This window comes from Acipenser ruthenus, chromosome 42, assembly GCF_902713425.1.
Source record: "Acipenser ruthenus chromosome 42, fAciRut3.2 maternal haplotype, whole genome shotgun sequence".
Classification (NCBI taxonomy): Eukaryota; Metazoa; Chordata; class Actinopteri; order Acipenseriformes; family Acipenseridae; genus Acipenser; species Acipenser ruthenus.
Genome location: NC_081230.1, coordinates 7,457,195 through 7,484,279, shown reverse-complemented (window position 1 = coordinate 7,484,279; position 27,085 = coordinate 7,457,195). Strand labels below are relative to the sequence as shown.

General features: G+C 38.1%; 2 protein-coding genes across 2 annotated transcripts in view; one reads left to right on the top strand and one right to left on the bottom strand.

The window, feature by feature from the left end:
• The first annotated feature begins 3,429 nt into the window (after positions 1-3,429).
• LOC117967051 (NADH dehydrogenase [ubiquinone] 1 alpha subcomplex subunit 4-like 2) lies at positions 3,430-11,725 on the top strand. Its single transcript, XM_034914155.2, has 4 exons — positions 3,430-3,617; positions 8,051-8,136; positions 9,028-9,088; positions 11,456-11,725. The coding sequence occupies exons 1-4, from the start codon at positions 3,576-3,578 to the stop codon at positions 11,510-11,512; spliced, it is 246 nt and encodes an 81-aa protein (XP_034770046.2). The 5' UTR covers positions 3,430-3,575; the 3' UTR covers positions 11,513-11,725.
• Positions 11,726-16,939: 5,214 nt separating this feature from the next.
• Positions 16,940-27,085, bottom strand: part of LOC131709239 (serine hydroxymethyltransferase, mitochondrial-like) — a 28,130-nt gene continuing 17,984 nt past the window's right edge. The window contains exons 6-12 of the mRNA XM_059011429.1: positions 26,887-27,009; positions 24,444-24,583; positions 23,628-23,793; positions 21,613-21,712; positions 20,796-20,951; positions 20,503-20,610; positions 16,940-19,455 (exon numbers count right to left, since the gene is read on the bottom strand). Of these exons, the coding sequence (XP_058867412.1) occupies positions 19,328-19,455; positions 20,503-20,610; positions 20,796-20,951; positions 21,613-21,712; positions 23,628-23,793; positions 24,444-24,583; positions 26,887-27,009 (921 nt within the window). The 3' untranslated portion in view covers positions 16,940-19,327. The remainder of the gene's footprint in view (positions 19,456-20,502; positions 20,611-20,795; positions 20,952-21,612; positions 21,713-23,627; positions 23,794-24,443; positions 24,584-26,886; positions 27,010-27,085) is intronic.

Genomic DNA, 27,085 nt, shown 5'->3' with positions numbered 1-27,085 from the left:
ATTTATAGAGGTCATATTTGAAGGGGACAGTAATATATTTTGTTACAACGTATCCAAACATACCCTTTTGCTAGGTGGTAGGTGGCTGTGTATTTTGTGTTTTATATATATATATATATATATATATATATGTATCGCACAGCACACTGTCTGGCTTATCTCATTAAATATATTATTCCTGTCCATTGATGAAAGTAGTTACATTTCATGATTACTCTTTGATTGCGCTTTTGTTTGACTAGAAAAAAATCCAATCTGTTGAGTTTCTTTTTTTAATGTATTGACTTTCTAAATAGAATTCCTCTGAATTTCGTTCTAAAAGAGGATCAGAAAAATAGAAACACTTGCAATATGCGATACCTTTGTGTAAATGTTACCGCGCTTGGGTAGTCTGGAATCTTTTGATATGAATTCTGTAATATATAAAAGCTGCATCTTCCTGTTGCATATTGGTTTCAGTCATGATAGGCAAGACAGCAGAGGTTCAATTAGATGGACTATAGTAGCCAGCAGAGCTGTGGCTAAACAAACTGGAATGTAAACCGCACCTGCAGTAAAATAATCAAATTAAGGAAAGCACTGCAGTTTCAAACAGTTTTTCTACTGATGATGTCTTGTAAACATACAAGTTATTTTTTTAGTATTTGTTTATATATTTATTAGTTCAGGGACACAGGTTTTTTTCTTTTTTTTCACATTTTTTAAAATATTTTTTCTGCATTAGCTGGAAAAACAAAATATAATTTATACCAAATTATATATTTTTAAAAATGCATTCCTTTTTTTAAAAAAAGGTGAGAACATCCTTCTTTGCATAATGTGTTATTTATCAATGTTTAAGAATTTCATACAATTTAATGAAACAGAATAGTTTAGTGTTGAATTAATTATCTCGCTGTCTTGCCTCATGTTAAATAGGATTAGTGCTAATCCAGAGTCTGCACTCTGCTCTACCAAGGCCTTTGTCTCACTGACCTTCTTGTAAAAAGTCTTTACCTTCTATTTTGGATTGAGTGTTTTGAAGATGCGGGTGAATTGGAGGCACTACATACAGAGAGCTTGTTTGAAAACTGAAAGAAAATCTCCTCTACGGTGTGGTCTAATGCCTGACAGCTGGAGTGCTGTCACATCCAACACACACCATCAACCCTGACTGATGTTGGGCTTATCCCACATCAGTGTGGCGTGCTGCTAGTCTTCAGATCTAGGGCACAAGGATTATTTTGGGTAATTTGAATGAGGGGAGAGAGATACCTCTTTTTCTATGTTACTTTCTCAAACAAACAAAATACGTATATTTTAGCATTTGGGGAGGGGTGTTGCCATATACTGTATGTATACATTTAAAAGTTTTTACTCAAGAGCCAACTTCCTAATGTTTAACAAATCTTTGTCAAGAGAAAGTATGTTTGTAAAAAAACACTGGAGCTACTTATAGCTTTTTTTTAATGCCATGGAAACTATACTCACTTATTTCAATTTAAATCTATTTAAATATACAAGTTTTATAGTAAGAACATTTGAGAATTTATGACTGAGAGGAGGCCATCTCAAAAACTTTTAAGCCGGGTCATTGAGGACCCAGTGATTCAGTCTCAGTATAGCTACACAGAGAATTGTGAGGGTCTGGAACCAACTCCCCAGTAATGTTGTTGAAGCAGACGCCCTGGGATCCTTCAAGAAGCTGCTTGATGAGATTCTGGGATCAATAAGCTACTAACAACCAAACGAGCAAGATGGGCTGAATGTTTGTAAACTGTCTTATGTTCTTATGTTCTTAGATATATTGTTGAATTAAACATGCAACCATGCTTAATTTAGAAATACTAAAAGATCACAGAAAAAGACTCCTAGTCAAAAGTAATTATGTTTTTGTGTAGAATTTCTAAACATATAGAATATAGCAATTACAGAATTAAACAGGCTAGGATCAAAGGACACAGAGAATTAATCAAATCTTATAGAACAGACTATAAAAATATTTTAAATGGCCCAAAAACACAAGTGTTACCAACATAAACATTACAGTGTATCTGCCTGCTGGTGCATAAGATTGAGATGTATGTTGAATTCTGAAACGTTTGAATTGTAGGTTATTTCTTAAGTATATTCATGATGAGGAATTAAAATGCTTTCATGAAAAAGTTTAGAACATAATAAAATCTATAGAGCAATGAGCATATGTCCATTTACTTTCATTAATCATATGACGTGTTAGAGTTAGGACCGTGAGGTGAATACGTGTCCTCCCTTAAAAGAAGACATCAAAACAAACCCGCTGTCTAATCTTGATTTTGCAGGAACTCCATCGTGTAACTGTTGCACTGCTATCTAGTTCAAGCCATGTGTTGTGGTCCAGTGTCTAGGAGAGACTGCAGCCCGAGGGGATATCTGTTTATGTTATCGTTTGGGAACAAAAGATCCAAGGTCAGGAGTTATGGGAAAAACTCAATTACATGGACTACATGCACGTTTTGGGGAACATTTTACAAACGGAGCCATCAAAATAATGCATCGCATATAAACAAGCTATAAATACACGCAGTGTTGTTTTTTCTAAATGTAAATTCCATACATATTTTTCTTCAGCCCTGAAACACTTTCTCTATCAAATAAGACCAGTAAAATATTGAACAGAAAAAAATAGGCTCCGGACTGTTTCATATGAATGTTAAAATATTAGTTTTAGATTTAATATTTGGTGAAGTTTTCTTTCTACAAACGTTTCACAAATGTTACTACGTGCAAAAAAAAAAACCAAAAAAAAAAAACCGTGTGTGAGCTAATTAAAGAGTAAACACAGGTGTAGTTTGTCAGGTAAACTATGTAAGAATGATGTAAACATACACTCAGGCGTGATATTTAGTATAACGTGTAGCATTAAGGTGAAACGTTGTAGCTTTAATTATACTGTAGGCTGTCTAAATAAATAGCATTTTGTAAGGATTGTGAAAAAAAAAAGAAATAAAAGAAAACGAGAGGGGGGGAAACAATTATTTTAGATGTGCACATTTGCCTGCTAATTAGAATAGAATGAAAAATGTACTTTTTTTTCAAACGTCATTGCTGTTTTGTATGTTGTAAAGAGGTCGAAACAGTAAGATAGATAGGCATAGATCTATCCATCTATCTATCTATCTGTCTACTCTCTATCTGTCTGTCTGTCTATATTACAGTAACGCGTCATATATGTTTTCTGTAAAATACATTATTAAAAGTGTATAAATAATACATAAAATAGTCATACTAACATACTTAAAAGCAACTTTTCCACAGAAAAAGTTTATTTTTGTTCATTATTTGTTTAAACATAGCAGTGTTTCGTTTGTTTTACGTGGACGCTGTCACTGTCTTGATAAACCAGATGTAAGCAAACGAAATTAGCAGACAGCGCCCCTCGAGGCGTCTATCCGGGTATCCGCGCAACAGGTTTAAAAGCCAGTCATCGCTGCCACTGCAATACAAGAAGTCTGGCTAATTTTAGTTACCCGTTTTTATTTTAAAAGTAGCATTCGTGGAGAGAGAATCGGTAAAAACAAAGGAACTCTCGATTAGCGAAGAAAGAAAAAACAAACATGTTTCGTTTATTAGCTCGGCAAGCTAAGAAAAATCCAGGAGTAAGTTTTTTTTTTGTTTTGTTTTGTTTTTGTTTTTTCTTCTTTACATAATGCATCATATATTGGTAAATTAAGAAAAAAACATATTTAGCTTACTTCTGCTATTGATTATTTCAATATATTAATTAGTGTGTGATTTAGGATGCAAAATTGCTGTATTTTTGGTGCTTGTAATGTAAATAGATTATTATTATTATTATTATTATTATTATTATTATTTAAAGTGCAATTTCCTTAAGCCTGGCACACATTTTAAAGGTAGGCTTTGATTAGTCATGTTATATTCAGCTAGCCTAAAAGGTTAGCAATAGCATAACATGATGTGTGTATTTATTTACCATGGACAGAATATAATGGACTGAATACAACTAGAGACCATTTATTTCAGTGCAGTTCAATGCATTTGCCTTCTGATGCACGACTTGCTTTCAGTGAGGGTTAGCTTTAATAATGCCAGGGACTGTCTTATCAGGACTTTGATATGCTCCTAGTATTTGGCTGTTGAATTTTGGTATATCACAGCCGTCATAGGTTTATCGTGGAAAAGGTGCTTTGGGTATTGTGGGGACGTCATTGCAGCGATGGAGTAAAAGCAGACATGAGTGTTTTGTTAACCCTCAGCTACAATACAGCCTAGCCTGTAAGTGACAGCCAGTACCCCATGCTGCTGCAGGTATTAGAAGGGATACCGTGTGACAAGGAGACCCAGTGGCTCATACAGTGCCAGGATGAGTCATGCCATCAGGAGCTCGCTGGTTAGAATCCTGGCCATGCTGAGTTGCTGATCTTGGCTGGGGGCATTGGCTTTTGCACTCCCACAGGTAAAGGGAGGGAAATATGAGACTCCCCTGGCTGAGCCTTTGCCTCCAGGGTTCAGTAGCTTGGTAACATCCATTAGGTTCAGTGGGTGAAAGCAGGAAGCCCTCCTGATTTGTTTAGTGGGTTGCAACAGTAAGGCATTCAAATTGAATGGGAGAAATAATTCAAACTAGACAGCCAACAAGGCCTGGTTTGAATAAAGTACCGTAGAAGGCACAGGAGGCTGAATTATAAAAGAATGTAGTAAAAAGTAACCTAGGCAAAATGTATAATATGTAATATACAGCAGTGTGCAAATTTATTACAACACCTCGATGTGTCATTTATATCCTGTACATACCGACCTGCATGGAAACCTGTGAAAATGTTAGACCACTTTGTGCTTTTAATCAGGCATCTTAAACAACTTCTAAAAAGTCTCCTGCATTTTATCATTTGGGGCTATGTGTTTCTTTTCTAGTACTATTTAAATGAATCGCATGTGTAGCATTTTAAAGTCATCAGTTAAATTAGACAATCACGAATTTGCCTATTTTGACCATGTTCCAAGATGTTAAGTTCGAGTGGTTTGATTTCCTATACACAACAATTCAAAACTACAGAAGCAATGGGGTGTTCTAATACAGAAGCAATGGGGTGTTCTGATACAGAAGCAATGGGGTGTTCTAATACAGAAGCAATGGGGTGTTCTAATACATAAGCAATGGGGTGTTCTGATACAGAAGCAATGGGGTGTTCTGATACAGAAGCAATGGGGTGTTCTAATACAGAAGCAATGGGGTGTTCTAATACAGAAGCAATGGGGTGTTCTAATACAGAAGCAATGGGGTGTTCTGATACAGAAGCAATGGGGTGTTCTGATACAGAAGCAATGGGGTGTTCTGATACAGAAGCAATGGGGTGTTCTGATACAGAAGCAATGGGGTGTTCTAATACAGAAGCAATGGGGTGTTCTGATACAGAAGCAATGGGGTGTTCTGATACAGAAGCAATGGGGTGTTCTGATACAGAAGCAATGGGGTGTTCTAATACAGAAGCAATGGGGTGTTGTAATACAGAAGCAATGGGGTGTTCTGATGCAGAAGCAATGGGGTGTTCTGATACAGAAGCAATGGGGTGTTCTAATACAGAAGCAATGGGGTGTTCTGATACAGAAGCAATGGGGTGTTCTGATACAGAAGCAATGGGGTGTTCTGATACAGAAGCAATGGGGTGTTCTAATACAGAAGCAATGGGGTGTTGTAATACAGAAGCAATGGGGTGTTCTGATGCAGAAGCAATGGGGTGTTCTAATACAGAAGCAATGGGGTGTTCTAATACAGAAGCAATGGGGTGCTAGGCATGTGCTAGGCATGTACTTTATATATTTATAACAGTCTTAATCCTGGTAAAACATATCAAATAAACCCATAAGATTGCTCACCTGCCTAGCTCTTGCAATGGTTCAGAAAGGATTTGCTGTCACCCAAGAATCACCCACCTATACTTAAATGAAGCAAAACAACAAGCATTTGAATCTAAACAAACACCTGTCTGGATATAGGAACAGCTAATGAGATTCTCCCATCGCTGAGTGACCAGCTAATCTAATTGTACAGTGCGCCTCTGGATTATTTCAGAGACTGTAAAAAAAAACTGTGCCCTCTAATGGATATGTCAACCACGGGATTATTAGCAGAAGATTGCTTTTTAACAAGGCAGAGTCGCGGCTGTCAGATTTAAAAGTAACTGCGCTTTTAAAAGGGAGCTGTCGAGTGGCGTTGATGCGGCCCATCCCACTCCCTCTGAGTCGAAACTCCTGCTTTTTGTTATTGGTTATCGGTGCCTTTGTGGTAGAAGTTTAGTGAAGATCATTGTCACTTGCAAGCTGCTGGGAAATGAACTTGAAAGAGCAAGTAGCATTCAAATCCGTTTCTTACTGTCCCCTTACAATCATAGAATACAAACATACTCTCAGATATATAACTAACATTCATACCTGCATAAATCTAAACCTGCAACCCATATCTTCAATTATTATTATTACGTAATACGAATAGCACAGCTATGTCCAAAAGTTTTGCATCACCCTATAGAATTACAAACGTTAGCTTCATAAAGTCAGCAGTGTGGAGTAGTGGTTAGGGCTCTGGACTCTTGCCCGGAGGTTTGTGGGTTCAATCCCCAGTGGGGGACACTGCTGCTGTACCCTTGAGCAAGGTACTTTACCTAGATTGCTCCAGTAAAAACCCAACTGTATAAATGGGTAATTGCATGTAAAAATGATGTGATATCTGTATAATGTGAAATAATGTATAATGTGATATGTTGTAACAATTGTAAGTCGCCCTGGATAAGGGCGTCTGCTAAGAAATAAATAATAATAATAATAATAAAGTCGAATGAAACCTGCCAAATAATGTTACGTTAACATATTTAATTACATACCGCTTTGTAGTTTACCATATACTTATTGAAAAAATGTGACATTTTAAAATCTAACATGAAATACTGTACTACTATTATGGCTTCCGGTAGACTTTTGCGATATCAATTTTGTAGTTTCTTTGATTTACATGATGTTAAATAAAATATCTAAATTATATATATATATATATATATATATATATATATAAAATAAATTATGTCTCAATCCTAAAATTCTAGGTGATGCAAAACTTTTGGGCCATAGATATACATTCACTCAGATGTATCAATCAGTCAATCAGTATTTATTTTATATAGCGCCTTTCATAGTGGACCACCATCACAAAGCACTTTACAAGACAGTGAGGAACAATGCATGATACATTAAATACAGTGAAATACAGGGCATAGTACATTGAATATTCAAGTACGGTAGATCCAGAAATGGGAGCAGAGCCTTTGTATCCTAACGATGTTTCCGGATCTATTTATATTCCATGCCGCTGTCTTGCTCTGCACTTTCATTCTAATCCCACGCTCTTGTTTTTCCTTACAATGGACAGTTTCTTTTTGATTCAGTCAGTCAAAGTGACAGGTGCACTGCACACAGGTGCAGGGCGGGCGCGTTTGTGTTGCACAGGATTTGTTTGCCAGCCCTGTACACTCACTCACCCAGCCTGTCAGCTCAGCATTTGGATTTCTTCATAGCGGAATACAATTTAATAAGAAGAAATATAGTCAAATATAATACAGAGCTGGTGATCAGACCTCAAGCACACAGTGAAACGAACAGATCGCATACAGCAGTTAGGGGTCAAAACAATATTATTATGAATGATTTTTTATTTTCACTTATTTGCTTTAAAAAAAATGTGATGTGTTTTTTTTTTCTAGTTTTCCAACTTTAAACCAAGGTTTTAAAATGAATGTCTTGCCCCTATTTCTCATTCTTTGCTTGTATTTTATGTATCAAAGACAATGGTATAGAACAGGTGCTGGTGCATCCTGGCCCCTGACTACTTCATGTGTCTTAGTTCACACCAGTTGATTTTAAAACAAGCAAACTCCTTTATTTAAAAAAATGCTGTAATTTGTGATTTGTAATGGTCATTTTTTAAAAGCGGAATTTTGAATTGCACACAGTGCCACCCTGTGGCGGAGAGGTGTAATTGGAAAACTAATCTGTTTCTACTTTCTTACCCTTCAAGCTCATCCCACAATTCCTTTTTATCAGCCTGGGACTGGGTGGGGCCTCCCTCTATTTGGTTCGTCTTGCGGTCAGCCCCTACGTGGTGTAAGTGTTTTCACTGTTTTGTAGTCCAATCCATTTATAAAAGTTGTTCAAGGGCAGTTGACCATTAAAAAAGTGTGTAAAAAACACATGTGCCTCTTTCATAGTGTGAAATGACATTGTGTACTATTGTATGCTTGTAGTGCATTCATTGCAATGCTATTACTGTAATCTATTGAGCATCAGAAAGCAATACAACTGCATTACTCTTCATACTGTAGTGTGCCACTTTCTATGTCATAACATTTCAATACCTAACAACCTTAAACAACAACAATGCAAACAGTCATTACTGGTGTGATGATAATTGGTGATATTACCAGGAACTTGTCTTTGTGGCATGTTTATGAAGTGAAAGGTCTTTCACTTTATTTAGGTAAGCTAAAGGGGTTTTAGATAACTTGGTGTCTGGGTCAGTCTTCTCACCCTGGTAAAGTTTTAAAAAGTTGAAAGCACCCCTGTGGCCTCTCAGAATCGAGCACATCAGGTACACCACAGTGCCCGAGTAAAATCTCCCTGCAAACACTGTGAATGGAAGAAATGCGCCAGTGAGCAATGGAAACTCTATAACCCTTCATTTTACAGGCATTCCTTCAATGCTTTTTAAAATGGATTAAATAATGATACACCTGTGAAGAAAAAAAAACAAAAGACCAAGTGATATTTCTTCAAGGCTGCACCTGAGGGTGTTTTTGAAACCTCACAAAAAAAGGTTTAGCTGGTGACACCAGAGAGGGTGTTCAGTACAATAGAAGTTGCCGTTTGTATTCAAGCTGAAGCGGAGAGCTTGCTTCATGCCAGGACTGTTTAACAATGACTGCGTTCAGAATTATTTCTCACGCTCTGGATTCGGTTTAATTGTATCTTTTTTATTCAATGTGATCCAAATGGCAGCTGGAACAAGAAGAACAATCCAGAACCATGGAGCAAACTTGACCCCTCCTACCAGTACAAGGTAATGTGGAAAAACATACAGTGACTCAGTGCTGGGTTGTGCTGCTTGAGGGTGGAACATTTCTTGACCATTTTACCCCCATCTTGGTATCTCTGAATTAGGAGAAGCACCGACTAGTCTAATAGAAAAGTGCCAGTCGACCTCAGAAACTGGTAGTCGACTAAATCACACTTTCTTTGACCTACTACCTATAAGTAGGGCTTGAACTTTTCTGATTTTGTTTTCCAAGTCTCTACCTCCGTTTAAATGTTAATTAGTAGTCGTTAAGCTGTCTCTTAATTAAGAGAAAGCTATTCATTAGCTGAAGGAGGAGATTGTAAATGATGGACTTGCTATCAGTGTACACTCCGTATTGGGTATTGTAAGCAGAAAATAACATTTGTCGGGGCAACTTTGTTAAACGAGTGAAAATAACAAAAGCACAATGATAAAACTAGGCAACTGCAAGAATGAAATGCAATTAGGATCAGAGATGAGCAATTAATGCAATTTGTCACGTCTTTGAAATATAAGCGAAACAGAATCGGATCTCAGCCAAGATATGAAGGTAAAAACAAGTGACATTGTTTTGTAGTTAACAGCTTTTTCTGAGTTTAATGAGGAAACAGAATCAGCTCAAAATAAGTTTAAAGGGACATCATATTATCAAAAATAAAACCTGAAAACTTCAAGCCCTACTTATAAACAAGAACATGTGTTTCTTTCAAAACTGCACATGAGGAACACACACAAGATTAAGGGAATTACTGCGCAAACTCGTTCTGAAAAAAACGGTTTTGAATTATTAGAATCCTATGGTAGTGACTTATTATAGAATCACATATAAGAAATCAACCAATCACAGTGAAGTATTTGCCAAAATCTCAGTACATTTTACCCTGTGTACAGATGTCATGCCCTGCATAGAACACCACAACTAATTCCAATGTTAAAAAAAAACACATTGAGGATTCCAGACACAAAGCAGTTAAAAATACACATCCCTCCAAGCAGTTCTATATCCTTTATTTAAACTTGAAACAATTATTTGTAAGCAACAGAGCGCTTGTGTTTTTGTTCTAGAGGAAACGAGTGACCCAGACCAAAGGTTAACCCCCGAAGCTGGCTTGTATTTCTGAGCATGCAAATACAAAATTCAAAATCAAGTCGGAAATTTTTTAAAAAAAAAGAAAAAACTGACAGCAAAGCTACCGAAGACAGAAAATGGTTGTTCGAAGCTGAACTTGTATTCTGCCATGGTTGGGAAAATATCTAAAGCAGGACATGACATATGCAAAACTACTTCTAAAGCGCGTTCATCTGCATCTTAAAACTCTCCCAGCAGCGGGTAATACAGAAAGCCTTTAACTGTGTGATAACCAATATCCCCTTTATATATGTACAGCACAGTGACTCAAAACACTGTTTGATGGTGCTTGGTAGCGGGATGTGTTGTTAGCTCCACTCAGACCGGTTCCTTGTTAAATACCCTGGCGTCTCTAATTAGATATTTGTCCCTTCTGCAAAAAAATAAGCAAGAAATCCCCCAAATTTGGCACCCCAAATTTGTGCCATATATTTCTACCCAAAAAATGGTTTCTGCAACAGTGACTACCAAGACAGGTATCACATTGTCAGTCTCCCTTGCAGTGCAAGTCTTCGTAGATAGTAGAGGGTCTGACAAGCCAACGGTCTGTACATTTTGCCTGCAAGTTGCAGAAATGAAGTTGTCTATTGCCACATTAGTATTGTTTCCATGTGTATTGAATCCTATATAGGGCTGTACTTGTGCAATTCTCCTCATTTTAAGGTGATTTCCTCTACCCATTTTTTAATGATATTGTTTGAAGAAGCTGTTTAAAATGGTGACGAGGAGCTGAAGTTATCAAACATATTCCGATAGAAAAAACTGCAGAAGAGCGATTTTGAAAAGGTTCTGCAATATCCATTACAATGACTGATAATTACAAATGTTTAAATTAAGTCAATGAATGGAAAGAGTTTGATCTGATAAGATTAAAAAAAAATACATTTGAAAATTGCATCGTTAGCCTGAAGTCTTTATCAGCGTGTGAGATGTTTGGTTGACTAATACGATTTCCACATGCTCCGAGCCAAATTAAAGCAAGATAGTAATTGGATTTTCATTGATTTCAATAATGTAATGGACGTTTGCAGCAGTATAATCTCCCATTTGACCTTTTGTATTAGATTTCAGCTTCAATTAAACGTTTTCTAATACCATTTCCCTCCAAAATTGTTTCATATGAGGAATAAACATCATTAACAAACAAAAGAAAAAATAATCGTTTTTTTTCCCTACGACTAATTTTGTTCCTGAAAATAAACCCCAGTGTCTAGTTTCATTCTCTCCCCTTGTCTCAACAGTTTGTGGCAGTCACCACTGACTACAAAAACCTGAAGAAGGACGGGCCTGATTACTAAAGGTTTCCACGGCAACTCGCAAGCACACTTCACTGAGGAAGGCCACCTTGTCGCCATAGCGAATTACAAAGCATTCCCCTTGCAGTCTTGTCTTAAAAAAATGAGCTCTCAGCGTTTCTGTACATCAGATGCTTTTAATTAAATGCAACATGCCAAACCTGCTGTATGAAGTGCCTGAATTTAAATGAATAAACTGTTGAGGTAAAACTTTAAGCAGCACTTCTCTGTCTTTGTTTCTACAAGTTTTCTCAACAGCTGGCTTAGTTTTTGTTAACTCTTTGGTAACGAGTGAATCTGCAATTCAGTCCCTTTGACGGTTTCATTTTCTTGAAGTGTAAATAAAAAAATGTAATTATCTGTGGGTGAGTTTTAGTGCTGGTTAAAACTGAGGGACAATGGCATTGGCTGCCAGCAGTCACAGTGCTAATAGTGTTCCCATGCAATATATTACTTGTTTGAGGGTCCCAGAGTGGCTCACCTGGTAAAAGCAAGGTTGTGTGGTGTGCAGGGCGAGTCATACAGCCAGGGAGCGCAGGTTTGAGTCCTGACTGCGAAGTAGTGAACTTGGGCGGACACCTGCAGGGTTGGCTTTTGTCCTCCAGAGGCCGGTAGCTCGCTTACATCCGCTCTCGAGTTCCTGGGTGTAGAAGAGGAAGCTGGCTTGACAGTGGGATCAGAAGACGCCCACTGAACCTTCAGATCTCCTGTGTGGGGAATCACTGCGGTGAGGGGGAAGAGAATTCTAAATGGGCAGAAACCACATATTAAATGATTTTCCTATAACTCACTGAAGCCCATCTAATTATATATATATATATATATATATATATATATATATATATATATATATATATATATATATATATATATATATATATACACGCTGTCCTTTAAAACACTGAGCCAGACAGACATGCTGCTGCTTGCAGCAATATGTTTAAATAAAAAGTAGCCTGAAATGAAATATTTACCATGAAATTCATTTCACATTTTTTTCCATGTGTATCAAATCCTATGTAAGCCTGCTTGTGTAATATTGCACATTTTTCCTACCATTTTTTTTTTTTTTTTAATAAAAGGTGAGCATCATCTTTAAGAAAAACCATACTTTAATATTTATGCTAAACGTACCGAAGACATGTCTCTACGGTATGTACAAATGATTGGAGTTTAATTTGAACAGAAATCTACGTTCATGCCTTTGCTGCTAATAATGATTGCATGATCTTGCAGATAACGTTTCGCTTGTGATCATTCCCTAAGATGTCTCCGTGCTGCAGTGCTAATGCACACAATCCAAGGTGCTTTAGACACTTCATTCTGTTTGTTACTATGGCAAACCCATCAGTATTGACACGGTCCTCCCTGTGTATAGCTAATGATTTTGTCTATAGCTGGTTGGCAGGAGTTCTGCTCATCTAATGCCACCCTGGTGCCACTGCCGTTCAAACTAGTATTTATTTATTTGTATTCATTATGGAAAAACTTGAAACATTCAGAGTCCATAATCAGAAACTGGCAGCCCCGCTAACAGCCCAACACAAACAGCATACAACTACTTGCTTATACATCATCTTCCAGGTAGGAATTGATGTTCAAAAATAAGCAGCTTTTTTCCCAGAAAGAATATAACCTTTTCTCACCATACTGTTCAATTTTATATGATGGATTTACTGGGGACTGAGAAAGAAAAAAATAGCCCTCCATCCGATCAAGGATAACACAAGGAATGTGAGCTGCCAGCCTGCCCTGGACTGGAGGGAGCACCCTTTCTCTTAGGGGGTGAGGGAGCAGTTCAGTCTCCATGCCTCAAGCCTGCCCTGGACTGGAGGGAGCACCCTTTCTCTTAGGGGGTGAGGGAGCAGTTCAGTCTCCATGCCTCAAGCCTGCCCTGGACTGGAGGGAGCACCCTTTCTCTTAGGGGGTGAGGGAGCAGTTCAGTCTCCATGCCTCAGACCTGCCCTGGACTGGAGGGAGCACCCTTTCTCTTAGGGGGTGAGGGAGCAGTTCAGTCTCCATGCCTCAAGCCTGCCCTGGACTGGAGGGAGCACCCTTTCTCTTAGGGGGTGAGGGAGCAGTTCAGTCTCCATGCCTCAGACCTGCCCTGGACTGGAGGGAGCACCCTTTCTCTTAGGGGGTGAGGGAGCAGTTCAGTCTCCATGCCTCAGACCTGCCCTGGACTGGAGGGAGCACCCTTTCTCTTAGGGGGTGAGGGAGCAGTTCAGTCTCCATGCCTCAAGCCTGCCCTGGACTGGAGGGAGCACCCTTTCTCTTAGGGGGCGAAGGAGCAGTTCAGTGCCTAACTTCTCCCTCTTTCTGAAAACCACTATCCACAAAATATACTACAGCAAAATCAATGCAGTATGGAAGATTATGAATGCCTCAAACAAGCTCAAAACAGAAATACACAGGGGGTCCCCTTCAATGCTTCTGAAATACGGTATATGACACTGAGAACATTAATGGGCCCAAGAAAAGTTTATCTGCAAGAATCAGGGACAGGAGAGCGTTACTTAGGCTGGGCAGCCAACGTGATAAACAAAATCTCTGATCTTCCAGATGACCCTAAACCATACTAATCTCCATCCCTGAGAGTTTATTTGACCCTTTCCTGTGAACTCTAAAGCATAAACAAACAGTGGCAATTGCTACTTTTACAGCAGTGCACAGATACTGGAGATAGGCATTGATTCCCCTCCTCAGTTTCAAATGCCCCAGCTGTGGCCAAATGTTTTGCATCACCTAGAATTTTAGGATTGAAAACTACATGAACATAATTTAGGTATTTTATTTAACATCATGTAATCAAAAAAACTACAGAATTATATTGCAAAAGTCTACCGGAAGCCATACTAGTAATACAGTATTTTATGTTAGATTTCGAAAAGTCACATTTTTCAACGTCAGTTTTTCATGAAGTACATGGAAAACTACAAAGCGGTATGTAATACCATATGTTAGCGCAACATTGCTCAGCAAGTTTAGTTTGACTTTATGAAGCAAAATTAGTTCATTCTATAGGGGGGATGCAGGCCAGAGTTGTATTTTAATTTGGATATCATTTATAAGGAAGATCATCTTAAGGGTTGTATATGAAGCAATTAACTAAGTTGTTTATTGTCAGGGGCCATTAAAAGCCTGACTTAAGATTTATTGCACTCTGATATTGTAACTCCATATACATAGGTGGAATCTAGCGATGCAGAGAATAGCTTACACACTTAATAAAAACATATCTGAAAAAAAAAAACATTATAGAGCGAAAATAAATTGGGACGCAGATGTTTGCTTGTAAATCATTAAGACATGCAAGCTGCAAAATGCATACCAACACATAAGCTGTTTGTAAGAATCTGAAACAATGTGTTTCTCCATAAAACATCTACGCTGGTACACACAGGACCTCTTGAGTAAATAAACCATGGTTTAGATCTTATAAAGGTAATGTATACGAGCATTGCAATGTCTATCGTATTTACATTCTGCATTACACTCGCAAAACAATCAATCATGCATCTGCAATAACAGTGCACGATGTAAAATGATTGGAAAATAATGAAGCAGGGAAAAGGTTTATGATGTTATGTTGCCCAGGGTATTTTAGTGACTTTTGTCTCTGCTAAGCAGTAGCCTGAAACAGTATGCAAACGTCATGCAATTCTGTGTAAATATACATTTATTGAGTTGTGGGCTTTTTACCTGTAACTATTATATAGGGCACATTATAAGGCAATGTTAAATATCACTTGTGTTATATATATATATATACACACCACTGGGTAGTATATAAGATCTAGTTAGCCATGCAATTGCAAAGGAGGAAAAAATCAAAGTAATTACTTACAAAGTATTGTACTTCCAGACAAGAACTAATTGAACAATTTATGATGGAGTATCCCCACGGAACAAGCTAAAATCACGCTGGTGATCGGTTGGGGAAGATGACGGTTGCAGAGGAAAGAATCTGTCCAGAGAACTCCTCCCTAAGCTACATTCTATAATTAAAACAAGACAGCGGCAGCCCGCTAACAATGAAGACAATTAATGGCATTTATTTTTAGCCAGAATGCTTTGTCAATTAACACATGTTAAATACGAGCAAGAGAGCGTCGTATGAGCAATCTGTACACAGGAGAATCTCAACACGGGGCATAATTACAAGCACATCAGTGCTCGCTGGAGACTGTCAGTAGTGGAGGTGCTTGGCAGTTTCAGCTTTTACCTTTACACTAATAATCTGCCATTCAAAGATTACCATCACTAAATAATGACGTGCATAACAATCACTGTAGCTTATTGTTACTGGCAGGTCATTTCAGCATTTCCATCTGATGCAAAGACATTTCAGTTTCAATATCAGGGACTACTTTCTATTACATTGTTATATTAACTGTACCGCTGCCTTCTCCCAGATCTCAAAGAGAAAAACAAGAAAACACTGAATGGAAAAATCATCTCCTCCCACCTCCCGATTTGGATTCATTTAGACTTGGGTTATATTTAATTTGTAAAAACGTACGTTGCACATGCTTTCACACCATGTTAGAATCACCAATTTCCTTTCCAACTGTTCGCTATTAGATTCCAGGGGAGCAAGCAGCAAACTGTGAATGAACTGTGTGCGCAAAAGCAGAGGGGTCCCTAACTCACAGAGGAAGCACAGAAACCAAGACGCTGCCTCAAGCTGGCTTCGATACGTCTGGTGTAAAAAAATATACAGTTTGAATCAGAGGTGGTTCATCATCTGCTGCAGGTCCTGCTGTAGTAAGGAAATAAAAGACCCCAAGGTCATGAGAAAAATGTTAGAACAAACAGGAAGACAGATCGACAGGGATAAGCAGATGTTTTTGAACTCTTCAGCAAAAGGGATCAGCCCCACTGATAACACTAAAAACAGCATTCTGTATTTATTTACAGTAATTAAATAAGACCTTCCCTGAAAATTCATAACTTTTTTTTTCAAACATGAATGTGTGTCTCAAAAAGATCTTGCTATGGTTGTACAACATAATTTGTGTTTTAAGAAACATCCAACACGTATTAGCTTATTATATATCATATAGACAAAGATTGTGCTCAGGAACTGCTACTGTACATAAAAAGGGTTTTTTTTTTATTTTACAGTAATTGAATTGTCAAATGTTCAATGCGAGTGATGACACTGGATGTAAGATGTACTGGGATTTTACAAATCCTGAACAGCGATTGGTTAGTTTCCCATCCGCGATTTAGAAATCATGTTGAAATCCAGATTTGGTTTTCTTTTTAATATTAACTCCTACTTTTTGAATGGAGAAAATGACACGTTAACTGTAACCAGGTTGCCTTGATTAGTTGCTAAAACGTTGTAAAAATTGTAAAAAGTTTCAAAATCGAGAAAGAAAATAAATGAAAATCTGCCAACGACAAAAACACAAAAGACCCACCTTTGTTACTGCGATCGGTTTTTATTATTTGGCCAGAATTACGACCAGTTCAAATGTTCAAAATAAAGGATACTCTGAGCAAACACAAAAACATAACATTACTACAGGCAGCTGGAGCTTTTCCATGATTAAAAAAAAAATTAAAGACTAACATCTGCAAAAATGGTACCATTTCATGATGAATTTACAAAGAGCACAATGTAAATCGATGCAAAGCAGCTTCTGCTAGCACATCACAGCAGGCTCATCACGAGTGCATCCCAAGTGTATCCTTTTTAACATTGGGTAACCAGCAACAGCAGGAGGCCAGCAGGGGCCATTAATAAATATCAGAACACTGAGGTGGGGGGTTATTTGTAGCTGGAAAAAGAAAAAAAAGTACATCTATACAGTAGATTACGGTTATTAGCAACCCTGATAAAGACAACATTTTCCCAGGATCCAATCCCACCTCATAGACTTTAATGTTAATGGAATTCTGATATTAGCAACTGCACACCGCTTATTGACAGCTTCATTACTAGTTGCCAGTGCTACAGAGCGCGCTTGCATGATTTATGCGCACACTTCATGCAGCTTTTATAACACACTGACTTCACAACTGCGTATTTCTGACGGACTGAGGCAGAATCGTGGCTTTGAAACTGGCTACGAAGCTGCACGCAAAATTGAGCTGGATTTACAGCGGGAGGTGGTACATTGTAAAAAGCAGACAATGTTGGTCTTATTTTAAAAGTGTGCTCTTTAGAATGGATTGTAAGTACAACACATATTTTTTTCTGTTTGCTTTACTCATTGTAAAGACAATTGTAGTACGTCGTTGTGAAGTACTATTTAAGCCTACTTCCTTTTTTGTTTTACACACGCGTGAAGTAAGCAGTTCTATGTTTGGGTATTTCGTGTTTCTCATGTTCATTTCTTAACACTAACATGTAAAACACAGGTATTTCAGTGCCATATTTGTACAACTACAGTACATATGGTTCCATATAAATACACTTGAAAACGGGGGCTTTTCGCTTATTGGCAACTTTCGGTTAATGACAACTTTTTGCTGGGAATCAAGAATTTGTTAATAAGCGGCATCTACTGTGCGTGTGCGCGCGTGTGTGTGTGTGTATATATATATATATATATATATAGTTACAGTGATTCTATGATCAGCCGTAATGTTATCTGCAGCTACATGGATAATTCCATCTTATGTTCTTAAGGCACTTCCTCACTTTTCAGTGCTATGTTTAGTCCATGAGTCAGTTACCTTCATCCATTTCAACCTGACACACAGAGCTGAATCATTTCAGATCAAACAACGTCCTCATGTTCTCATTAACGCACTGACAAAAAAGTACGCTGGATTCATTTTTGTAGGCTACTAAGTTCATTTAATAAAAGGCTTGATTTATTATTACAGCACACTTTAGAACACGGAAATCTCCTTTTATTTTATTGTTCGTGGACTATTCCAGTTATCTTAAACTGACATCACCCAAAAGACAGTTTTAGTTCCAAAATATCTTTGAAATTGACTGAATTTAAAAGGGAGCAACATTACTGATGGCCTTCTAACCTTGAAATGAATTATTTAGTGCCTTTAAAAATAGGTTTTCACTATACAACTGGATGTACTGGGTGTACAATGCATTATAAAATGACCCACAACATTGCCCAGGGGAGATGGTATCGATATATTGCAGGCACCCCAGCTAACATACTTGTGCTTTTAAAACCAAGTAACCAAATAAATAATTGATAGCCAAGTATATTATATATGTATATATACACACACACAGGAGACAGAAGGTAAATGGATTTTACATAGCATACTTTTTTTCTTTTTAGTAGATTTTCTACACAGTTAAAACATTATTAACAGCATTCAAAACAAATTAAAACAAATTATAAAAGCAATGTATACATTGTTCTGGGTCTCTAGTTAATATATACTTTTTTTTCGTATTTTATATTAAAGAATTCACTGTAGCCATTAAGCATTTTATGAATGTGCAAAAATTCTATGAAACTCTGTACCAATATTAATACATTTTGGTTACAAAATTGCTGTAAACAGTTTGAGATGTTAGTTGGGGATTCTAACAGTTAATAAATCTGTTTTATTTATAAAAAATAAAAATAAAAAAGTTGCTTGTTGCCGAGATTTGACTGCTTCAGAGCTGTCAGGTCTATTGATCAGATTAACTTTTGTGTTCATTTCGACAAAATGCAAGGTTTTTTTTCTTTTGAGTTGGCAGAAGATTGTATGACAGCAGCTGGAAAGTAAAATAATAATTAAAAAAAAAAGCACGTGATCAATAAGCTGAAACAGCTGGGAGCAGCCCTGCGTTGTGATGTCACAGCTCCTGCTCTCTGGCGTGTCTCTTTTCCGGTGTTAATGATCCTCGAACCCTGGCATTGGGAACAGCCTGGCAAACTTCTCTACTCGCTGCCGCAGTCCCGCTATCCTGGCCACTGTCTCGGAGTCGCTGAGTAAGAAATTCTTGAAGTCTTGAAGTTTACCTGCGATAAAAAGAGATGTTTCTGACATGCTTTCCGGAATGGCGGCTCATTGATTCCCTGGATCAATATGACAACAAAGTTTACAAAACGAGAGGAGGCCCATCTTGCTCGTTTAGTTGTTAGTAGCTTATTGATCCCAGAATCTCATCAAGCAGCTTCTTGAAGGATCCCAGGGTGTCAGCTTCAACAACATTACTGGACAGATTCCCACAATTCTCTGTGTAAAAAAGTGCCTCCTATTTTCTGTTCTGAATGCCCCTTTATCTAATCTCCGTTTGTGACCCCTGGTCCTTGTTTCTTTTTTCAGGTCAAAACACATATTTTCTAATTGTAAAATCAAACAGTTATTATTTTAAGTATTAGAAAGCTTTCGTCTTCAAAAGCATGTGTTTGCAAAATACAACTGAAAACATGTGCATATAATAACATAGTAATATAATACAGCAGAATCTATCATATCCAATTTCATTGGTTCTATGGGTCCACAGTATTTTGGAAAATATCTTATCTCAGAGGGAGTTGTTATACCACATTGTAGTTGCTTTATTAATGTCAGGGCATTGTAAATGAACAACGTCAGGTACATCAGTGTGTCTAAAACACCACAGTATGGTACGGCATGTATATTGTACAAAGAACATCAGTGAAAATGATTAAATCAATCAATCAATCAATCTATTTTATATAGCGCCTTTCATAGTGGACCACCACTGCAAAACAAAGCACTGGAATACAGCATTTGGCAATTTACAAAACAGCATTTCAAAACAGTGCTTACCGTACTTTCTCAGTCTACACCAAAGTAATCTGCCTTATTTTTTCTAGCACTATTTAAAGTGTGTGTTAAGTGCGTTTAAAAAAACATAAACAAACTGGCTTTGGAGGTCGAAAATTGTTTCAGCTTTTTATCGGTTTAAAAAAAGAAAAGTGGGATTTGTCACTGATGTAGCTGAAGCAGCTACAAACCAATCATCTTGTATGGAAAACAGCAACGTTGTATTTTCTATACCAAGCACTTTATCAATGCAGTCCTTGTGGCTTACTTACCTGTTTTCTTCTTCACATCCAATGCAATTTTGAAGCCTTCGTCCATGAAGTCCACCACCTGCTCGAAGTCGGCTTCTTTGAAGTGTCTGGAAGTCAGGGCAGGGGCTCCTGGACGCAAGAAGACAAGGAATAGCAGTCCATTACACGACCCATAGCCACCGATGCAAAGTCAATATCATGAACTGGACTTGCCATGGAGAATAATGGATAAAGCAAAACTGCGCGCCAATCTTTTAAAGATCGGTTGAAGTCATTCATTTAAAAAAGGATGGGGGAGGAAGGGAAGGGCTTACCCAGTCGGAGGCCTCCGGGGGTGAGGGCACTCTTGTCCCCAGGACAGGTGTTCTTGTTAGCAGTGATGGAGACCAGCTCCAGCACCCTTTCAGCCCGGGCACCGTCAATCCCAATGGGACGCAGATCCACCAGGACAAGGTGGTTATCCGTGCCGCCTAGAGAGAGCGAGAGAGAGAGAGAGAGAGAGAGAGAGAGAGAGCCTTCAGAATCGTATCTCTTATTACCTAGACTTTTAGACTAGTAACTAGAGAAAGAAATGCATTACGAATGAAACATTCATCTTCACAATGATGAGGGGAATGGTGAAGTTGGACTGATTATAAAAATAGGTATGAAGGACACCAAATATGTTAACTACTAGCATATCCATCAGGATAAGGATCAGGACATTTGCCCAGAGGGAAGTATGCCACAGTAACTGGAAATCTGAGATAAGAAATAGAATCTAATATCTAAAAAATGAGTCCTTTACGATCCAGATTGCTTTGCGGGATGTTGCTATTTTATATAATTTTAATATTTTAGTCTCTGTACAGCGTCCTTTTATGTTGTGGACAGCTACACCCATCTGGGTAATGTAATGTAGGCTGCCAACAAGGCTGGCTTTCTACCCTAAACTCTAGAACGTTGAGACATTCTGCACACACATTCTGATAAATGTGTTTCATGAAGACGCAAACTTCATCTGAGAATCTGTGTCTAAAGAAGTTTCTTTCGGACTATGGCCATGTATAGTTTAGAATACAGATACATTCATATTTGAGCAGTACAGAGGGCGGGTGTGGGACAGGACATGAGCGATGCTGCCCGTCATACCTGACACCAGGGTGTACCCTTTCTTCAGCAAAGCGGAGGCCATGGTTTTGGAGTTTTTCAAGACCTGTGTGGTGTACTCCTGGAACATGGGGGACGCAGCCTAAGAGAGGAATAATAATAATATATAAACCACTTAAAAGGATTAGGTAGCGCCAAATGTCATTATAATGCCTATATAATATGTCCCTTACTATTTCATGGTGTTTGAAATCCTTATGAATGGGTTGGATTTCTGTTGCTCCAATATATTGAGTATCATTTTTCTCAAAATCTGCCTTTAAAGTACCTGGATTTTGACTGCTTTAATGTTGTTTGATGACTTGGGATTCTCCAGCCAATGTCCCCTATCTACCCCCCTGTCTATGAAAGGATTGCAAACACATTAAATAATAATAGAAATGTAAAAATAAATAAATAAAAACCTATATAAAATCAAGCTACTTGCAGTCTATCCCTGTAATGCCCATTTCTGTATCACATCGGATCCAATGTTTAGCCACCCCTCTATATTGTTATTTAAATCCAGCCTGACGAGCCAGAATTTTTCATATGCAGAACATTATGTATTGCCAGGCAGAGAGGGAAAAAGTGTTTTGTACAAGAAATGAAATCTAGGTAAACAAATAAAGTGGTTTTCCTCATTTCAAAAACGCTTGGGTGTTACAGGGTTAAGTCATACATAAGGGAGTTTATTAAAACACAAATACACCACATCTTTGTATTCCTAGTCTCCCTCTCCTGCCTTGCAGAGGATTACAACAGCACTGTCTGAACACCTGAACCTTGACCAGACAGGCCGTAAGACTCAATCAGACGAGGAATACCTAATACCTCTCTGGACATCGGTTTACCAAGCAGGTATAAGATGAAAATCTAAATCCTCACAAATAAAGGAGAGCTAAATCAGGCTTAACACAGTGCGCAGGAAGAGAACACTGCAGATTTTACATTACAACGGCCTTGGGGTGGCTCACTCAACCAGTTCAGCTGTGCTTTTATATCCAAGGGCACGTGTATGTTTCTCGTATTTTCTCTTGTCATCAAAACACAGCCCTTAATCCGAAATGTTAAATAAAATGACATTACGACTAAAGATTGAGAGCACAGGGTGGCAGAATGGACCGACTTTAGTGCCTCTACTACTCCAGCTATGGCCAAACGTTTTACAGAATTAACCAATCTTGCCTCATCAAGTTGAACGAAACCTGCCGAATAAGGTTAAGTTAACATACTGAATTACATAACGCTTAGCAGTTTTCCATAAACTGAATGAAAAATCTGACAAATTGAAAAATGTGACCTTTCGAAATCTAGCATGAAATTACTACTATTAGTAATTTTTTTTTTACTACTATTATGGCTTCTGCAATATCATTTTGTAGTTTCTCCGATTACATGATGTTAATAAAAAAGTTTTTTTTTTTTTTTAAATTAGTCTCCATCCTAAAATTCTACGTGATGCAAAACTTTTGGCCGTATCTGTAAATCCATATTGCAGTATTGTAGGTTACATTGGCTGTCATCGCGGGCACTGCTTCAACTAGGAGGGTTACGAGAGGATTTGAGATGGTAGCGATTGTCAAGAGAAAGCTGCAAACTCCAAAACACTTTTCATTTCCAGTAGACCGCATTTAATCACAAAACAGCTGTGCTACAATAAATCCAGCATTTGGAATAGCAACAGCCATAGCCTAGATGTGTCCTGAAGGGTTGTAGATACGACATGCATCACGATACATGTGATGGTCCGGATGGGTTACTTGTATGATGCATAAAACGATCAAATGATCATTTAAGGAATATGTATTCATACAAAACTATAAAACACAGTTATTCTTCATTCAAGAACTACAAGGAGCTATGCTGTGCTTTTGGTCTTGTCTCACAACACATCTCTCCATTACGATACCAGATATCATGCAATAGTATCCTGATTCATCGATACACCCCTAATCACTTCCCTGGCACGAGGAGTTGAGTGAACTCATTCTGTGGGTGCTGGCTGTAGCGCTCACCTGTTTCAGTGCCACGGCGATGGAGGCGATAGCGTGGTTGTGGGGCCCGCCCTGTAGAGAGGGGAATACAGCGAAGTTGATCCGGTCCTCGTAGTCGTACATCAGCTCCTTCCCTGTCTTCTTGTCGACCCCCTTCACGCCCTTGCGATAGAAGATCAAACCAGCCCTGAAGAGCACAAGGCAGGCAAGACAACTCAAACAAACACAACACCATTTCGGTGAATGACCACTTTAACAAAGGGGTATTAAAAGGATACAACCACCACATCATAGGGATCGACACATCATCACAATGCTGTAAATATGGGCTTTCTATTCTATTATTTATTTCTGTATTTTTTTAAAGCTGTTGTTTGTGAATTAAATGATGGCTAAGGGACCGTGATGATAAGACACGACTCATTTAATAACGTCAAATTATGCTCTGGTTACACTTGTTTCATAGTTTTCATTTACTCTTAAATTATATTTTAACTGGGCTACTTCATTTAAATGAACTGGCTTGTTCAAGTGGAAAATCAAACCCGATAGCACTGGCTACAGTCAGACCCGACAAGCAGCCCGAGAGCTTCCCCAAAGCAAGCAAGCGCACCTCAGTCTCGACCTCACCCCCTCTGCCATTCAAGTCTTGGGCCTCTCAAGCAGAGACAGACAATTAGGTTGAACTGTGTGGTAGGTTTTCAGATAGTGTCTGCCTGAGGCGTAAACCAATGTGTCCGTCTGCTTAACATAGTACAAGTGTTTGACGCAAATTTGGGATACCTGCAGGAGCAGTTGGATAGACGGCTCCTGTTCGGAGGTCTGTGTGGTGCTTACCTGCCCCCGCGCAGGGTCTTGTGAGTGGTGCTGGTGACCAGGTCTGCATACTCGAAGGGAGAAGGGATCACCTTGCCTGCAACCAGTCCACTAATGTGAGCCATGTCCGCCAGCAGGTGCGCCTTCACTTCAGTGCACACCTGCAGAGGCAACAAGAAAATGCTACTGCACTGCAGATCTACCTACCACTGGCATCAACCCTATAGATGATCTCATTCTACTTGGCAAAATCGAATGAAACCTGCTGAATAATGTTACGTTTAACATATTGAATTACATATTGTAGTTTTCCATATACATCACGAAAAAATGGACATTGAAAAATGAGACGTTTCGAAATCTAAAGAATTTCTGTACTACTATTTTGACTTCCGGTAGACTTTTACGATATCATTTTGTATTTTCTTTGATTACTGTACATGATGTTAAACAAAAAGATCTAAATCATGTTCATTATATGTCTCAATCCTAAAATTGGTCATAGCTGTATATTGCACTGCTAGTTTATACATATACCTTCACTATATTAAAAGTCTAAACCTTCTGTTTAAGGACCCGTTTGAAATCATATGCATTAGCAAAACAAAAAAAAAAGCAAAACATATATGGTATACAACTATTTTTATAGTCTTCTTTATATTTGACTTTTGTATTTATTTCACATTGTACATGCTTTTCACACACACTGTATTCAATTACAGTGGCTTACAATGCATGTATTTTATCTTGCTCTTAATTGTATTAATACTTGTAATGTGATTCTTGAAATGTATTTGTGTGCGACTAATTATTATTATTATTTGTTTATTTAGCAGACGCCTTTATCCAAGACGACTTACAGAGACTAGGGTGTGTGAACTATGCATCAGCTGCAGAGTCACTTACAACTACGTCTTACCCGAAAGACGGAGCACAAGGAGGTTAAGTGACTTGCTCAGGGTCACACAATGAGTCAGTGGCTGAGGTGGGATTTGAACCGGGGACCTCGTGGTTACAAGCCCTTTTCTTTAACCACTGGACCACACAGCCTCCTATAAATTGCCCTGGATAAGGGCGTCTGATAAGAAATAAATAATAATAATGATGACAGTGAATATTTTTTTCCTGGTATTTGCTCTCAAAGATGCACTGATCAAATGTAGTTTAATATGCTGTCTAATATAGTACAGAATATGAAGTATTGGTTATAAGAAGTAGATCAATCATAACTTCAAAAGGTCAGTAGACAGTTTCTCTAGTGCTTTCATCAGTGTACTACACAGAAGGCACTAGCTGAAACATTCACTCTTATCATTTTTATAGACATAGTGATGCCTAGCCTGAGCAAACCTAATGTAGTGTTTGTGATCCAAGTATTCAACACAGTAATGTAAAAGGAGTCGATGCACTGAAAATAAAAACTGCTGGGTAGAGTTGCAAAGCGGCTCTTAAATTGTCTGCCTCTGGTATCAGACATGAGTTCCACTAGACACTGCTTCATTATATTTTATCTTAAAGACCTGACATATTATCAGATTAGCATATTTATCACATAATGCACTTCAGTATTTCAGACATGCAGCTATTAAAAAATGTAGCAAAAACAGATTATTTTTTTTTGGTGATCCAATTTCGTATAATGGTCTGCAAGACACAAAGCAATCAATCACTTTTTCTTCATGACATTAAAGATCGCAAATATGTATTTTATTAGAACACATTAACGAATACTGAACAGGATCAAGAAAAATTAACACGCCGTTAGCAGGCAGAAACAAATATTAAAATACCGTATTTAAATTTGTCAACTTTATGGGGTCTATGCAAAATACTGTGGAATCTGAATCATTAAAACAGGTCTAAACACACATGAAGACCATTCATTTTAACAGGCTGTGCAATGCACTGACATTACACTAGCTCTAGCTAACTTGGGCACAATTAACAATGCTTTACCTATTCAAATACTTTATTTTTTATGAATAAAATTTAATGAAAATGATCCTTTAAATATTTAAAAACAAAAAATAACTGCAAGTGGGTTAAAGTGACTGTTGACGGAGCACTGACACACTGTATCCAGTCAATAAACATGTATGCTTGAGTAATCAAACAATGAGTAAATCTTGGACTCTCTTACATATTAGTGTGGGTGTCCACTGAGGATATTTGGTGGGACGTATGCACCTATCATCTTGTGCAGGGATGGGAATAAGACTCCCATTGCGTAGCAGTTGGATCCATTCCTGGTTTTACTACGAGTTTGATAAGACACACCTGAGTTTGTTACACTGGGGCTAATCATGCACATATTAAAACCTGGAATGGATCAAACTGCTATGCAATGTGAGTCTCTTATCCATCCCTGTTGTGACATTAGCAGTCTTGCTGCATTTTCTGCAGGTACTAAAAGCAGGCTTTGTAAGGGGTATCCGTGTTTTAGAGCAATACAAAGCGCCTGTACCTTTTTTATCCTGGCGTAATCGATGAGTCGGGCATACGCGCTGGTTCCTGCGATAATCAGTTTGGGACGGAAGAGGCGAGCGGTGAACTCCAATTGATCGTAGTCAATCAGTCCGGTGACAGGCTGCAAAAGAAACAAAAACACAGGAAGCCGTGAGGGTTTAACACGACTTAGAGAACGATTAACTTTCTTAAATAAA

Excerpts from the sequence above, each read along its gene's own strand:
- LOC117967051 (XM_034914155.2), top strand. The coding sequence starts at position 3,576 with ATGTTTCGTTTATTAGCTCGGCAAGCTAAGAAAAATCCAGGA. Across the intron at positions 8,137-9,027 it reads GCGGTCAGCCCCTACGTGGT|CTGGAACAAGAAGAACAATC; the intron begins GTAAGTGTTTTC and ends TCCAAATGGCAG. Across the intron at positions 9,089-11,455 it reads ACCCCTCCTACCAGTACAAG|TTTGTGGCAGTCACCACTGA; the intron begins GTAATGTGGAAA and ends TTGTCTCAACAG.